The sequence below is a fragment of the Tyto alba genome, unplaced genomic scaffold, assembly GCF_018691265.1.
Source record: "Tyto alba isolate M040663 unplaced genomic scaffold, T.alba_DEE_v4.0 Super-Scaffold_22, whole genome shotgun sequence".
NCBI lineage: Eukaryota > Metazoa > Chordata > Aves > Strigiformes > Tytonidae > Tyto > Tyto alba.
Window position 1 is genome coordinate 36189911 of NW_024881296.1, and position 15007 is coordinate 36204917.

General features: G+C 34.4%; 1 protein-coding gene across 8 annotated transcripts in view; it reads left to right on the forward strand.

Moving 5' to 3' along the window:
• TBC1D32 (TBC1 domain family member 32) overlaps positions 1-15007 on the forward strand; it is a 90416-nt gene that overhangs the window by 28305 nt on the left and 47104 nt on the right. For all 8 annotated transcript variants that reach the window (XM_032998091.2, XM_032998089.2, XM_032998093.2 and 5 more), the window contains 5 exons: positions 335-473; positions 1145-1232; positions 2758-2876; positions 3498-3614; positions 7539-7627. In XM_032998091.2, coding sequence (XP_032853982.2) covers positions 335-473; positions 1145-1232; positions 2758-2876; positions 3498-3614; positions 7539-7627 — 552 coding nt within the window. The remainder of the gene's footprint in view (positions 1-334; positions 474-1144; positions 1233-2757; positions 2877-3497; positions 3615-7538; positions 7628-15007) is intronic.

Consider the following 15007-nt stretch of genomic DNA (forward strand, 5'->3'; position numbering starts at 1 on the left):
GCCCATTTGTAACTGCCACATTAATACCTTAAAGCTTATCTAGGGTCAGATAGTAAGTCATAAGTACATTTAAGCATGGCATAGGACTTTTGGGTTCCCCATTACATCATCTTTCTGTTCTGTGTTCCTACCTAACCTTAGTTTTGTCAAGATTAGTTTGAATGTACAAAATACAGTTTAATATATATTGTAGATTTCCCAAATGCTTTTTTTAAGCTAACATGAACATACAGAGTCCAGTGAATTAAGTGTTTTCAAAGTTAGAAATTGTAGTTTTTCTTTTCCCATGCTTTTTCACATATCTTTTTAAAATATTATTTTGCGACTCTTTCAGTTTGTTGTGGGAAGAGACTTTGTTAGATGCCTTGCTAAATTTTTCTGCCACACCCAAAGGACTATTTCTGCTTCATAGTACAGGTGCCATGCATGACTGTGTGAACTTTATGTTCAGCAGTTTATCAAAAAAACTCCAGGTAAGCATTACAGAATCTGTAGAGTTTTTTCTCTTAATGATTATAATAAAATAAAGAAGAAAGAAAATAATAAGCAAATAAATCCAGAAACCATTTTGTCACTTAATTTTTGCAAAAATGAATTTAAAGTATGGCTTATCATCTTTGATATTGGTGCCACACTGATTTAAATTTGTTGGATGTTGCTCATGTTCAAAACGACTTTTTACTATAAGGTTTTAAATGCTAGGAAAAATATTTTTTCCTTTTTTCTTCTAAGTGCAAAATTTTCTAGACCATGTTGGTAGGTGGTGGTGAAATCTAGATATGCTGGACAATACTCAAAATTGGATAATATGCATTTTGGAAGAAAAAACATAATGTTAAGAACATCCTACTGAATGTGTGCAAAAGGCACTATAATACTAACATTTTTATTTTTTTCTGATGTTGCATGTCCCAACCACAGTATTTTGTATTTAAATTTAGATAAAGTACTTGATAAAGATACTTGGTTTGGAATCTGACCTTGGTAAGTCTGTAGAGGATAATATCTATGAACTGTTAAAGTCTAACCATACAGTGGATTAAATTCTGTAAACAAGTGTAGGAAAGATCAATATTTAAGAGATTATTTAGGAGTTTCATGCCCACTGAATAACTAACACTGCTTTTATATTTGTTACTAATAGACAAATGAATATGAAGAGTCTGGGAATAGAGTGATTGTTACACAAATGGCAACAACACCAACAGGTGCAGTAGCTCTACAGAGTTCAGGTAAACTGAAGAATGATGTTGTTAGGGATAGTTACATGCTGTAGTCTTGCATATTAGAAAAAGACATTGAGAAAGATGTTAAAAAAATAAGTGGAGTGAAATAATTACACAATATTAGCAAAGACTGCTTAAATGTCTATTGAATTCTTCTTGATGGAAATTTATTCTTTCCAACTTTTAAGTCATTCAGTGATCTTGATGCAGTGTTTTGTTTGGGTTGGGTTTCTTTTCTCGAATTATATAAAATCTTTACTTCGTTCGTTTGGTTTTCCAGAAGTTTCCTGTATGTGCATGAAGACATTTATATCTGTTAAATAAGTTGCTAACAATTTGCAAGTGCTTGTTATTGATGTACAGATCAGAATTATAGTAACTGTTGATTTCTGTAATTTGTATGTACTTTTCCATGGTTATTGACTGATCAAAGAGTGAGAAACTGCAAAGGCTGAATGTCATTGGTGCTCTTATACAATAGTGAGATGGAATTGAGATTGTCTGAATTGACAGTTCATCTCATGTGTCAACCCATAGTACAAAGGCCCTTCAGATTCATTCTGGTAACTCAACTGTTGCCATACCACCCAGTGGTCTAGATAGTCATTATGCTAAAACTAGAATCTTACCAATAAAGTACAGCTACTGTCTTAAGTTGCTAAGGAAGTCCATGAGATACAAAAGATGCAAATATTCTCTCTGAGTATCTGGAAGTGGCTTGACTGAAATGACTGTCAGAGAGGCAGGCAAATTCTGCCAGTCAAGGAGGCTGATTGTTAGTTGCTTATTATTTATGGCTCTAGGATCTTTCAGAAAGCAGGGAGCAGATCTACTTGAGGAGTAACCCATCTGTCCTGTTTAAGTTTCTCAGCCAAGTTGCTTCTTATGGCCCTTGGCGTCAAAGACAAATGGTAGACCAAAAATAATCAGCATTGATTTTTTTCAGCCCCGAGAGGAGGTTGTGTAATGTATGTAAAATTTGTATTAAGCCTATAACTTGCATTTAGAGATTTCAGAGTTAGATGACTATCCTTCCTCTTCTATTTTAATATTTAACATTTTAAATTCAGCTAGTAGTGTTTCTCTTAAAAAGACTTTTTCAGACCTTAACTCTTCATTGTGGTATATTTTAATTTATTAATGATTTATAGTAAATTCGTATTTTTAAAACCACAGAGCCAATACTAGCTAAGCCTTTATCCTTAGCAGTTAACTTGATAAAGAAGGTCAGCAGCTCATTTACATGGAAGATGTATAAATATCATCCTATTCTAGTATAATAGTCTTTGCAAACTTGCTGTAGATTTTAGATCGAATATGAGCAGGCTGCTGTAGAAAGATAGTCTGACTAAAGAATTGAGTATACCAGGGAGACTGAACCTCAAGCAGTTTATCTTGTTAATTTTAGTCCAAAATGTAGAGAATTTTGAGAATCCAAGTTAGAATTGTAGTGTAAAGTGGTTTTTAATATGAAAATTGTTTTTTCTGATATTTTTGCCATTCTCATGATTGGAACAAAAAATTGTTTTAGGCTTTATAAAGGCACTTGTAACTGAATTATGGGCTCTTTTGGAGTGTGGAAAAGATGATTTGAGGATAACCCAACCCAAATCTACTCCAGTTGACCCTATTGACCAAAGCTGTCAGAAGGTGAGAAATTACTCATTCTCATTACTCTTCTATACTGACATGGAAAAAACAGTGCTGTATTTCAGATAGGATGATGCATACCTTTCTGTAAATTTTCATAGCAACTATACCTGCCTTCTTTGCATGTGGGGCAAAATTAGTATAATACACTAGTCAAATGATGACTGATTAAAAGGATTGTTGTGTTGCATGGCAGGTCACAATGCCAGGGATCCATTAAAGTCAATAAAAAATAATAAATAACAATCATGACAAAAATGGAAGTCTTAAGATACTGACCATCCGTTCATGTCTCTGATTACTGTAGTAAGATCAGGCAGAGTGGCATGTTGTAGGGTATGTTATGTCTCTGGATTTTAGAATTATGTGATAATAAAAATATTATAATTTTCAAAATTGCTTGTACAATTTGGTAGATAATATATATTTTGCAGACATTACTGCCCTTTTAGATTATATAGGCACCTGCCAGGGTTTCCAGTCGACGACTTTTGGGCAGCATTATTTATGTCAAGTTCAGCCTACAAAGAAGGATAATAACTAACTTAAAATAAAACGTTTACTTGGTTATACTGAGCCGATTAACATTCCCTTTTGTCTCCCCTTATTTTCTTTGTCTAGTCTTTTCTGTCTCTGGTAAACTTGCTCACTTACCCTGCAGTTTTTGAGCTCCTGAGTAAACAAGATATTCCAAATAAACCAACGTATTCACTCCGCGAAGTACCTACAGATATTATTGTAAGTATAGTTTTTATTTTGGAAGAAAAAGAAATACTTTTGTGAAGACATTTTTCCTGAGAAAATGTTACTGTAATAATAGAATAAATTTTTTTCTTCTGACTGAAAGATTTTGAAATTTTCTGCATTTTGTATTACATACAGCATGAGGGCAGTATTTGCACATATCACTTCATGTTAACCTAAATTTTCATTTTGAAAAAGATAATATAAAATTTGATGCCTAATTTAAAGATCATCTTTCATGGCTTGTGTTAGAATTGTGTTTTTCCATGTAAAAAAAAAAAAAATTACAAACATAAACACCTCTATATGTGCATGCAGTTACATACTGGAAAATGCTGGAAAATATATGCTTGTATTTTATGTAATATTATTCTATCACACTGTCTGTGGGGTTAAACAAAAATTAAAAGAAAAAAACCCCAAACCAAAAAACCTCAGGCTTTCTTAATAATACAGATGATTCATACACAGAAAAAAATCACTGATTGGAAAGTTGCTGATTAAGACATATTTCAGTCCTAAGAAAAATAGTATCACCATTTCTGTATTTAGTATTATTTTATATTAGTTCATCCAACTACAATCCATTAGGTTTTTGTTCTCATCTACAAAACACAGGCAAATTTAATCTGTGACCTTGAGCGGCAGTTAAAATCAGATTTTTTTCTAATGAGCTAGCACTTTGAATTACTGTTGTGTTAAAGCGTTTGTTCAGCACAAGCTCTGAACTGGTGATAGTTTAAGTTGGTTAGACAGTATATCATCGCAGTGTATGTTATGTTTGGAAGGGATTTTTGTAGTTCTTTTTTGTAAAACTGTTTGATGATTTCATGTGGAAATGGGATGATAAATTCTGGTTTTCCAATCCACTCAATGTTGGTGTGTTCACTGATGGATAGTTCTGTTCAGTCATCAAGTTTTCTGAGGCACTGGGAGCCGGGGAGATAATTGTATGTTGGAGGTGATACATATTTAGAAGCTTTCAGATTGGAGTAGATCTTAAGTAATGATTTTTGTGACTTTTGAAAGCCTGTGTTGTTTTGGCTTTTGAGGCACTTCAAGGCTTTGATGGAAGTCTCTAGGTTTCCAGAAATAGCAATATCGATAAAATTGTTCAGAGTTCCATGAACAGTTACAGACGTTTTGGGTGGGGTTTGTCTCAACTACTGTGTAACGGTGGGTTTTGTAAGCCTAGGCAAGTCATCCAAGATTATGTAGTTAACAGAAGAAAAATAGTTCTGATGTTAATTTAACATGTAATGGCTATGTCTGAGCACTCAGAAAACCTCTGGGGTTAAGCAGACATATAGATTTGCTATTGCCACGTTTTTCAGCACTGATTGCAGGAAGCTAAAGGTAAAAGGTTTGGCGAGATGTAACTATGGTTAGAAAGTGAAGTAAAAGCAATTTTGATGCCACTAGAAGATTTGGTTACAAGACTTAATTGCTTCGTTTTTCTATATTTCTGAATCATGTCACATTGCTACAGAATCAGAATATTTTTGCTAAACTGTGTTTTATAATGCACAGAATGAAATCATCTTTGAATGCCCTTTATTTCTCAAATACTCAGGATTGAAACGTTTTTTCCTCCTTTGTATTTTGGCTAACTAGTTGTATCACTGAATGAACAGATTATCAGCTGGGCTTTTACTACTTTTAACTGTTGTCTAATTGGGTTTTTATTTTGTGCTCTTAGGAAAACTTTTCTTAATACATGCCAGATTTTTTTTTTCTTCACTCTGTTTGCCATATGAAAGTATTTTAGAAAATGGAGCAGAGGAATCAGGGTCCTTCTGTCTGCCTCCACTCTTACTTTGAGAGGTTCTACAGTACACAAGGGAATCTAGCTTGGAATGTACCCTCCAGATCTGTAGCTTTGAAAGGCATGTTAAAGCAGGTGAATTTTTTTTTTTTCTGGTGAGTACAGAGAATCTTACATTTAGATGGTGTATCTTAAGTATTCCAAGTAGATGACATCCTACCTGTAATACTTAAGTTACACTCTGTAGCTGAGCAGTGCAGATCTAATTGCACATTTTTCTGATTGGACCCTGTGTTGGGCCTTGTTCATTATCTTCTTCATTCCTAATACCACAAATCAGAGCGTGGTCTGGTTTCTCAATGGTCCTCTCTTTGTGCCTGCTCTTTCTACTCTTCTGCAGGCTCCAAGCTTTGAGGTATAGATGAGAGGAGAAGTCGCTGCCAGAGAAATATCCCTTGGCATTTAAATCTTTGTACGTGCAAATATCTAAAAAGCCTTAAATCCCAAACAAATCAATTGCTTACATTACCAATTTTACAAACAACCTTGAGGTCCCAGTTGAATTGTTTTATTGTGAGTTTTAGTTTTGTCATGGTTTAACCCAAGCCAGCAACTAAGCCCCACCCAGCCGCTTTCCTACTCCCCCCCGGTGGGATGGTGAAGAGAATCAGAAGGGTAAGAGTGAGAAAACTCGTGGGTTGAGATAAAGACACATTAATAGGTAAAGCAAAAACTGTGAATGCAAGCAAATCAAAACAAGGAATTCATTCCTCACTCCCCAGGGGCAGGCAGGGGCTCAGCCATCCCCAGGACAGCCGGGCTCCTCATGCGTAACGTGACTTGGGAAGACAAACACCATCATTCCAAATGTCTCTCCCCACCCTTCTTCCCCCAGCTTTCTATGCTGAGAGTGACGTCATATGGTTTGGGATATCCCTCTGGTCAGTTGGGGTCAGCTCAGCAATTACTAAAATATCCCTGAGTTATCAACACTTTCCAGCACAAACCCAAACCATAGCCCCGTGCGAGGTACTATGAAGGAAATTAACTCTACCTCAGCCAAAACTAGCACTGTTGTGAACAGTCTTTGTGGAAAAAGTGCATTCTTCACAGCTGTCTCCCCTACAGTGCCCCCAAAATCTAATAGGGAGAATATAGTTTCACTGTATTTTAATTAAGAATGTATTTTATGAAGATAGTTGATAAATTCTAGATGTTTTTTTTCTAGTACTGTGAGTTTTATTTGTGGTGTTTCCTTTTCTCTCTGTTGAAAATCAGAGCTTTGGTTGATTTAATGACGGTATGGATCCTAACTTTTCTCTCATATCATATTGAAATGACTCATTGATCTAACCAGTTGAATAATAACTCTCTCTGCTGTCTCTGAAACTATACTTCTTAAACATGTCAAAAATAAAAGTTTGGGTTTAATCCAGATTAACTAAAGCTCATAAGGACTCTGTAGTTTGTTTCTTCTGACTATAGCACAGCAATCTGTCTCTGAGACAATCACGTCAGTGAATGTTTTAATGCATTTCTTGGTCTTTTAATGAAATTATTTCTTCAGAAGCAGTTTCGATATGCAGTGAACCAGAGGGGAATATAATTAGTTTGGGTTTGTGGAAGAAGTGGGAAGCAGCCACAGGTCTTTTTCCATTACATGAGATGCTGTAGGATGAAAGATGTTAGCTTCAACATCCAAGCCAGACCTTGCTACACTGAGAATAAATGGCCGTGTTTTGAAGCATGTAGTACTCTAACCAGTATTAGGGTATAATACTAAAGATTTTGCTGTTCTTTTCATTCAAATAGATGTATATACGTTTCAAACATAGGAAAAACAGTTTAACATTTTTGTTGTGGTTTAATACTAAACAAGAACTGGGCTACTTGATATGCTAGGATCTTTTTGTACGTTTAGTGATCTATTCTTTTTAAAATGAGATTTCCCCCCCCACACACACACATACACTTCCCTAGGGTTTCTTTTTGCTGTTGACTTTTATGGTGGAAAGCACCTATTCTTACAGAAATAATTTCAACATGTGTTTTAATAATTGGCATCATTTTATAGTAAACATCCCTATGAAACTATTACATACATAAAATATAAAATAATATGTGAGTTTTTTACATTTGTCTTCCTTTGGCAGGATATCATTGACAGACTTGTAATTTTGAATTCAGAAGCTAAAATTCATTCCTTATTCAGTTATGAACAATCACATACCTTTGGTCTGAGGTAAGATGCTAATTTATTATTCTCTGGTCACATTAACTAAATGGGATATAACAGAATTGTATGTGTTGCTTCTGATAAGATAGCATAGTTTTGCGTTTATTATGCATGAAGGTAAAATTCCCCCTTTTTTTAACATAAGAAGATTAAATGAAAAATGGCCTACAAAATGAGAATAGTGATGAATCTAATCTTATTACCTGTAAATGGATATACTGTAATACGATAAACAGTAATAGAAATTGCATGTTGTTGTTTTGTCTAGCTGATTGAAAAGAACATGTGGTACATCCGTTGTAATGCATAAAACAAAAATCATACCAAAATACTAAAATAAACAAAGTATTTTTTACCACGTTTATATCATAGAGTTTGGTTCATCTAGTTTCTCTGTACTTAAAATTATCTTTTAAAGTATTGGTTTAACTATCACCAATTTCACCACAACTTAATTTGAGGAGAGAACAATTTGATTCCAAATATTTGTAGAACCTGAAGGAACACTTAAAATATGCTCACACTCTCATGCTCATGTTTTGTAATATTAAGTGCTTTATAACATTTTAACATAGAAGTTAGTTTCTGATTTTTTTTCTGTTTTCTGATGTTGAATATATAAATCTTTGAATTCTCATTTTTGTTACTAACATATTTTGTGCAATTGAAATAAAAGATCTGCTAGATTGTAATTCATAGTATGGAAAACTTTGATAACCTCACTTTGGCAAGATATAGCTCAACTGATTAAGTACTGCAATTTTAGCTTTCTGCAGCTGTATTTGTACTTGATATCACAGTAAAATTATTTCATACTATGTATGAACACCATAAGATACAGTATAATTTACTGGTAAGGATGAGCATGGAGGAGATGAACAGTGGTAGAATTTGGAGTTAGGAAATATATGATTTTGTCATATAAATCAGAAGTTCTAAATGCTGCTTTGGAGAAAATCACTAGTTGGATAGGAATGAGAAGTCCTAAGATGAAATTTGAAGAGTAAGATATTATTCTTCATTTAGGATCATACTGACTCCATAAGAAGTTTGACAGAACTCCCTTTGATTTAATTAGGGTTAAGGGAAAGTTTTATAGTTTAAAATAATAGTTTGTTTTCAGATTGTGTTCTACCTTTATAAGATAAAATAACAGCTCCTACAGTGATATTGGGAACCCTTGTAAGGTCTAGACCAAAATTAATTATTCAATCTGATTGTGTAAACAGTTGACTCCCATGTAAGACAGAGACTGGTACACAAACACATAGATCATGTGCTGACGTTGTGTTCAGTGCTTGAAATATTTTTAACAAGGCCTATATCCTGTGAAGCAGCAGAACTACCCATCAGTACACATAGGAGCAATTTAATAATCTCATTTGTAATTGTGTAAAAGAAGCTATATTGTTACACAGATGAGATGAGCTTTAGATTTTACTGTGGTGATGATATTTTGTGCTGGACAGTGATAAAGTCAAAAACCAAGTGAAAATCCAGGCAAACTCCCAGATTTCAAGAACAGATTAAGCAGTATTGTGTAAACCTACTCATAAAAGTGATAGATACTGCAATAATTAAGTAGCAATCAGATAAAAGAAAGATTTTTAAAACATTAAAATATAATTTTCAATAGAGGCTTTGTGTCCTGCAGGGACTTTTTGGAATCTCAGCGATACCTAGGACCTCATATTTAACTTTATTTTTAACAGATTCACTCTATTTTTTTTTTTTTTTTTTTTAAGTTTACTGTTCAGAAAACCTGTTCCCTTGCCCCCTGCCTTTCTTTAACTTTCCTTTAAAAGAAAGGAACATACAATTCTATGTATTTTAATACGGGCCTGTGTATACCACAGATAGTTGCTTTTCATGAGCATTGTGAGGTATGCTGTACAAATGTTTTTTTCCAAATCATAGAGCAATGACACATAGAGGCCTTTTATCATGACTAGTTCAACTGCCTACAAAAAGAGAACTTTTATTCTTACATAGTTATTCAGAGTTCCCTATTAAAATAAAACCAGAACTCTGGATGACTCTGGAATTTGTCATGCTTACTGTATTGTTTATAGTATTAAGACTTACAAAAATTCCTAGGCTATGTTATCTGAGTATGAGGTGTACAGTTCATTTTAAATACCTTTTGAAACAAAGCTCTGTGAGCTTTTCTGTGAGCACTGCTGACTGAAGAGATCTGCATTCCATAAAGTGAACCTTGCCTTGTGTAGTTGGTTTGCTCCTTGACTAAATTCCACCAAGAACACCAAACTCAGCAGCAGTTAGTCAAATAATATCAGGTGCTTAACACCTCTGAAAATTTAGAAAGTTAATTAGAAAGAGCAAAGTATCTACATTTCTCTTTGCTGCTATGTAGAAATAAAATGTTTAAATGTTTATGATAACTGCAACACTGAAAAACCAAACAGTTTTGTGACAGTGATTTTGGTGAAATGTTTGTCTAGAAATATTTCTTTCTGCTAGATTTAATACCAACAGTACAACCAAACCCACATTCTTTTAATCGTTCACAGATCTACACAGCCGTATACTTCGTTACTTGCACATGTGGCTAACCCAGAGCTGAGTGCTGAACTTCAGATCTGTTTAACTTACAGGTTATACTCTGAGATCCTGTAACCCACTTTTATTGTTCAAAAGAGTTACAGAATTGCTTACTTGAATGTTAAGCAACTTCTGCAATTTAGAACTGCATTTTTCTTCATGTGTATATTTTACAACGGTGACTTAAAATTATTTTGGTTATGAGCTGTGTAACTGCATATAAAACTTAAAATATATAGGTATTTCCACAGTCTGCACAGACTATTTATGTTTTTAATGTTAATATTTCCTTTTCTGGTGGATGGTTGTTTTCATTTTGAATAAATATGAATTCTGAATTATTATTTTGAAGGACAGTCCTGCAGAGGCTCTGCTGTCAACTTTCCTTTTCAAGCTTGCCTGCTCTGAAGAGTGGTGTGCATGCAGTAGAAATCAAAGGGAAAACACAGGGAACCTAGATATGGTTTTGCATAGCCAATATCTCTCAGTCTATAAAGAATGCTCCCTAGAGTGCATTCATGCAGACTCGGTCCTGTGTGATCAAGAAAAAATACTCAGTTCCACAGCAAGCTATGGCCTGGTGCAAATTATTTTTTTGTAATTCTGAACTTGGAAGTATCTTGACCTAGGATTCTTCTTCAGTAGTTACACACACTGATCTGGTGTTCCTTTAAGTGCATCTACTGGACGCTTCTAGGATGAGATTTATTCATTTGATGGTCCTTTAAAACTCATTTTTTTTAAAAAAAAATAAATTATTAATTATTAAATGGAAACTTTAGGCACAAAGTTGGAGATAAGAATAGAAAAGTGAAAGTATATAGACAGTTCCTAATTTCTGTATAGAAAGATTTTCAAATTCTCAGTTCAACTTTCAACTTCAAAGCAGATTAGTGCTTACTTAAAATCAGTAAGTGTGTCAGTCAGCCAATATTGGTTGATAAAATAACACTGGAGGCTGTCTCAGGCACTCTTGTACGGGCTGAAAATCTGGATGCAGATGAACTACTGCAAAATTTCTCAGTAGTCTTTCTGTTTTAGAAGATTCTGAACTTAAATTGCCATCAGAGCACAAATCCTAGAGAAAGGAAATTCACAGCAGTGTTCAAAGTTTTACATTTTTAACATACTAAGCACAGAGAATTTTCTTAATTTAATGATCAGCTTTATTTCTCTGATAGAAGTATACCCACTGATCTTACAAGTTATTGGATGTGAGAGAGAACAATTTTCGTAAAGCACTAGAGATCTAAACCATCTCCCTTCCAAGGCCAAGGTCTTTGAATATCTGTAACTTAACAAAGGAATTAAGTAAACAGCAGTAGCATACTTTTTCTTTCAGACTGATGAATTGTATGGTATCAAGGCAACTTATCTAGTGTTTCAGTACAGTGAATACATCCATGAGTTCTGAGTTCTTACAGCCTGCCAGGAAAATACATGCATACTATATATTTTCAAAGCCTCTGCCTAAAGCATTATTCAGTCATTTACATACTGCTGTTCTCACTATTCAGAAACTGAGTTTTCTGTGAGTGTGATACTGTGTTGTTAGCTAGATTAAAGTGTAGCAAAATACCAAATTTTTACCTTCAAGAACCAACCCCCAATCAGCAAAAAGCATCAACACTCCAAAATAAATTCAAAGATACTACATCAGTGTTGGCTTGCATGTAAAACAGAAGGAGAAACAGCGTTCCTGGGAATAGGCGTAGACTGTGGGCAGTAGGAGGGGATCAGATCTGGTCTACAGACAGCTCTGCAAAAATTCTCCTTATTTAGAAGAGTACTTTTATAACTAAATACTGTTCCTGGAAATTTTTTTCCATTTTTTGGATATATGATAATATAACAGTAATAGGCATCTGATTACAGAGGGAAAAAAGCCCCTTTCTTTGGCTATCTTATATATATATATATGCCGCTACTGATATTTTTTTTTCTTCTTTTTTTTTCCCCTAGAGGCTTATTTTGGCCATAAGTCAATAAAATGCCCAAATATTTTGAGGTCAAAAGATCTTTTGTTTGTACATTCTGAATCAGAAGAATCATTGTTAGCCACACAGTTTTTTACTGAAACACCTCACGCTAGTAGGCATCAAGCAACAAGGACAGCGCTCTGTTTGAGAGTTTGGCTTTCTGCAGGAAAATACCTGGAAAACTCTGCAAGTAAATCCTTTTCCTTCAGAAGTGCAAATCGGGACAGTTTAATTTTAAAGACATAATGTGCTTGCTTAGCTTTAGAGATATGTGAAGATAATTTATTTTGCAGAATCATAATTTGAACTGCAATGAAAAACTGATTTATTTCAGGCCTGTGTAAGGTAAGGCTGAAAAGGGAGTTTTTACTAGTGCTTTGTGTGAATTGTCTAAATGCATTTATGTTTCTGTGGAATTATAGAAATTTGTAAATATTAGACTAAGTCACATGTTCATCAATATCAGGACCAGGATTGTAGAGGTACTGAGCCTGCTACAGATAGAAAAAGAATATTGGCTTGTTATTTTCAGATTTGTATAATAAATATTTTGACATTATTGTCACGCTTTTTTGTTTGTCTTTTAAAAAACCATGCTGAATATGTTTTTTCTTAAAATACTAATTTTCTTGCTTACTGAATGGGTGCAGAAGATGATAAAAATGCATCGTATCGATTTCTGTTGGCCTGCAAAACTAGTAAGAGAAAGATTTAGGAAAAAGAATTTAAATGGCTTATACTATACTGACATCAAAATCAATCAGTGTCTTCAAATTTGCCTTAAAGCAGTATGTATAAGTCAAAATTTCATCTAGTGCACTCCAGTGAAATACAGGTGAATGAATTAAATCCTACGGGAGCTGTGAGATGAACAAGCTTGTGACAGGCAAGAGATAACTTTGTGTGTTTAGAAAATGCAGATAATAAACACTGCTGCATTCTTTTCCATTGTATATTCATCTGCATTGTAAACACACCCTCTTATATATAATTGCATTTCAGTAATGGGGTAGCTCCAGCATATGAAATAATGTATTCCTTTAATTGTATTTGCATTATGTGTATTGTTAATTAAGAGAATGTGTGATTTTAATGATTGCAACACAATGGAAGGAACATTAATTATCTTGTTTTCTAAAAGTAGAAGCTATGAATCCTGATCATTCTTTTTCCTCAGGTCAGCATGCTGTTTAAGTTTATCCCCTCTTTCTCTTTCTGTTTTTATTAAAAAGCAATATGAGTAACAGAAGCTTTTTGAAAATGCTTGTATATAATTCTTTAAAATCTCATTCATTATAAATTGAAGCAAGACTTTATTTAAAACTGATATTAAACAAATTCAGTTTCCCCTTTAGAAAGCATATCATTTCATGTTTTCTTTTACAACTTTCTTGCAAAGCCAGAAAAAAGGCTGTACCTCTTGCTTTTCATATATCTTTATTTTAACTACGCCGTCATAGACCATGAACACTGCTGACTAATGTCACTGATGAATCCCTTTGATCACTAATATTTGAACGACTGGCTGGTACGTTCACTCTTGCAACAAGGTTTATGGTGCTATTGGCTGGGTGTACTGAAGAAACCCTTGTCATGCCACATCTTGTGGCATTCAACATCCTTATGTCTGTGAACGGATGAAAGCCATGTTCACAGAGTTCCTCCTCTCAAAGGGAGGGAGGAGTATGGTGAGAGAGGGGAGGAATTGAGCCTGACAGTATTTCTTTCTTCTTCCAAATCTGCCAGATTTGAATTATTTTATGTTGAAAGCATGAAAGAATATGTAGTCCTCTGGTTATTTTCTACAAAACCTTTTTCAATTAAGTAAGGAGAATTGATTGAGTTAATTAATGGCCCATTTTCTATTATTTTAAGTGTGTTTTCTATTTAGCAAGTGGCAGACAGTTCTTTGGAAATGAACCTCTTCCTTCCAAATGTGCATGCTGTATGTGTGTGAGGGACAAGACTTCTGCAGCAGTGATCACTGGAGAGTTCATGTGTCCTGTAAATCTTTGACCCCTGTTTAATAATCCAAAGGTACAAAAGGACAGTCTACATTAGTAGTGGTGGGGATTTGCAACAGGATTATGTTGGCATGCTTCTACATTATGTAGTTATAGTTAACTCAGTTTTTTGTTAGTTTTTATATTAATAAAAGTTTGTTAGGTTTATTAATTTAAAACAATTTATGATTAATGAAGTAGGAACAGCAGATTCTGTGATAGGATTATGTTATTTGTTTGTTGATGGTTTCTTTTTTTATTTCACTGAGGGAACTTAAAATGCTTCACTTCCTGCAGTTTAAAATCTGCTTCAGTTCTCAGTCCTCTGGGCTGGTAAGTGATGCTCATGAAAAGCATTTTTGTTCAGCTAGAGAAACTCTTCTACCATTAGCAATCACATTATGTGTGAGTTGTAAATACATTGGGTAGCTGAAGTGCTGTAGGTACTCTTTTGAAAATCTTTTCATGTGGAAAACATAGTAAGGAATACATCAGTCCCTGAGTTTTCTTACTGGGAGAAACATGACTGCCCTGAGGTAGTAGCTTTCAGTGCCCCAGGCGTCGAAGGTATACTCAAGGTATTGATAAGTACTCTGTATCCAGAAAACCTTGTATTTTTCAAAACCACTATGAGCATTGCCTTCAGTGGGACAATTAAAAGCCTTGATTCTTTAGCAAGGCCACATGCGAAGGCATGTTCTCTCTGCTCATTACTAATGCCCTTTGTTCAGTCTGCAAAGGCAGCATGCAGAGCTTTGTGTGGCTGAAGCTTCCAAGTGCTGTTTGTGACTAGGTAGCTTTTGGCCTTTTTTTTTTGCTAGCCATTTGCCATTGTCTGCTGG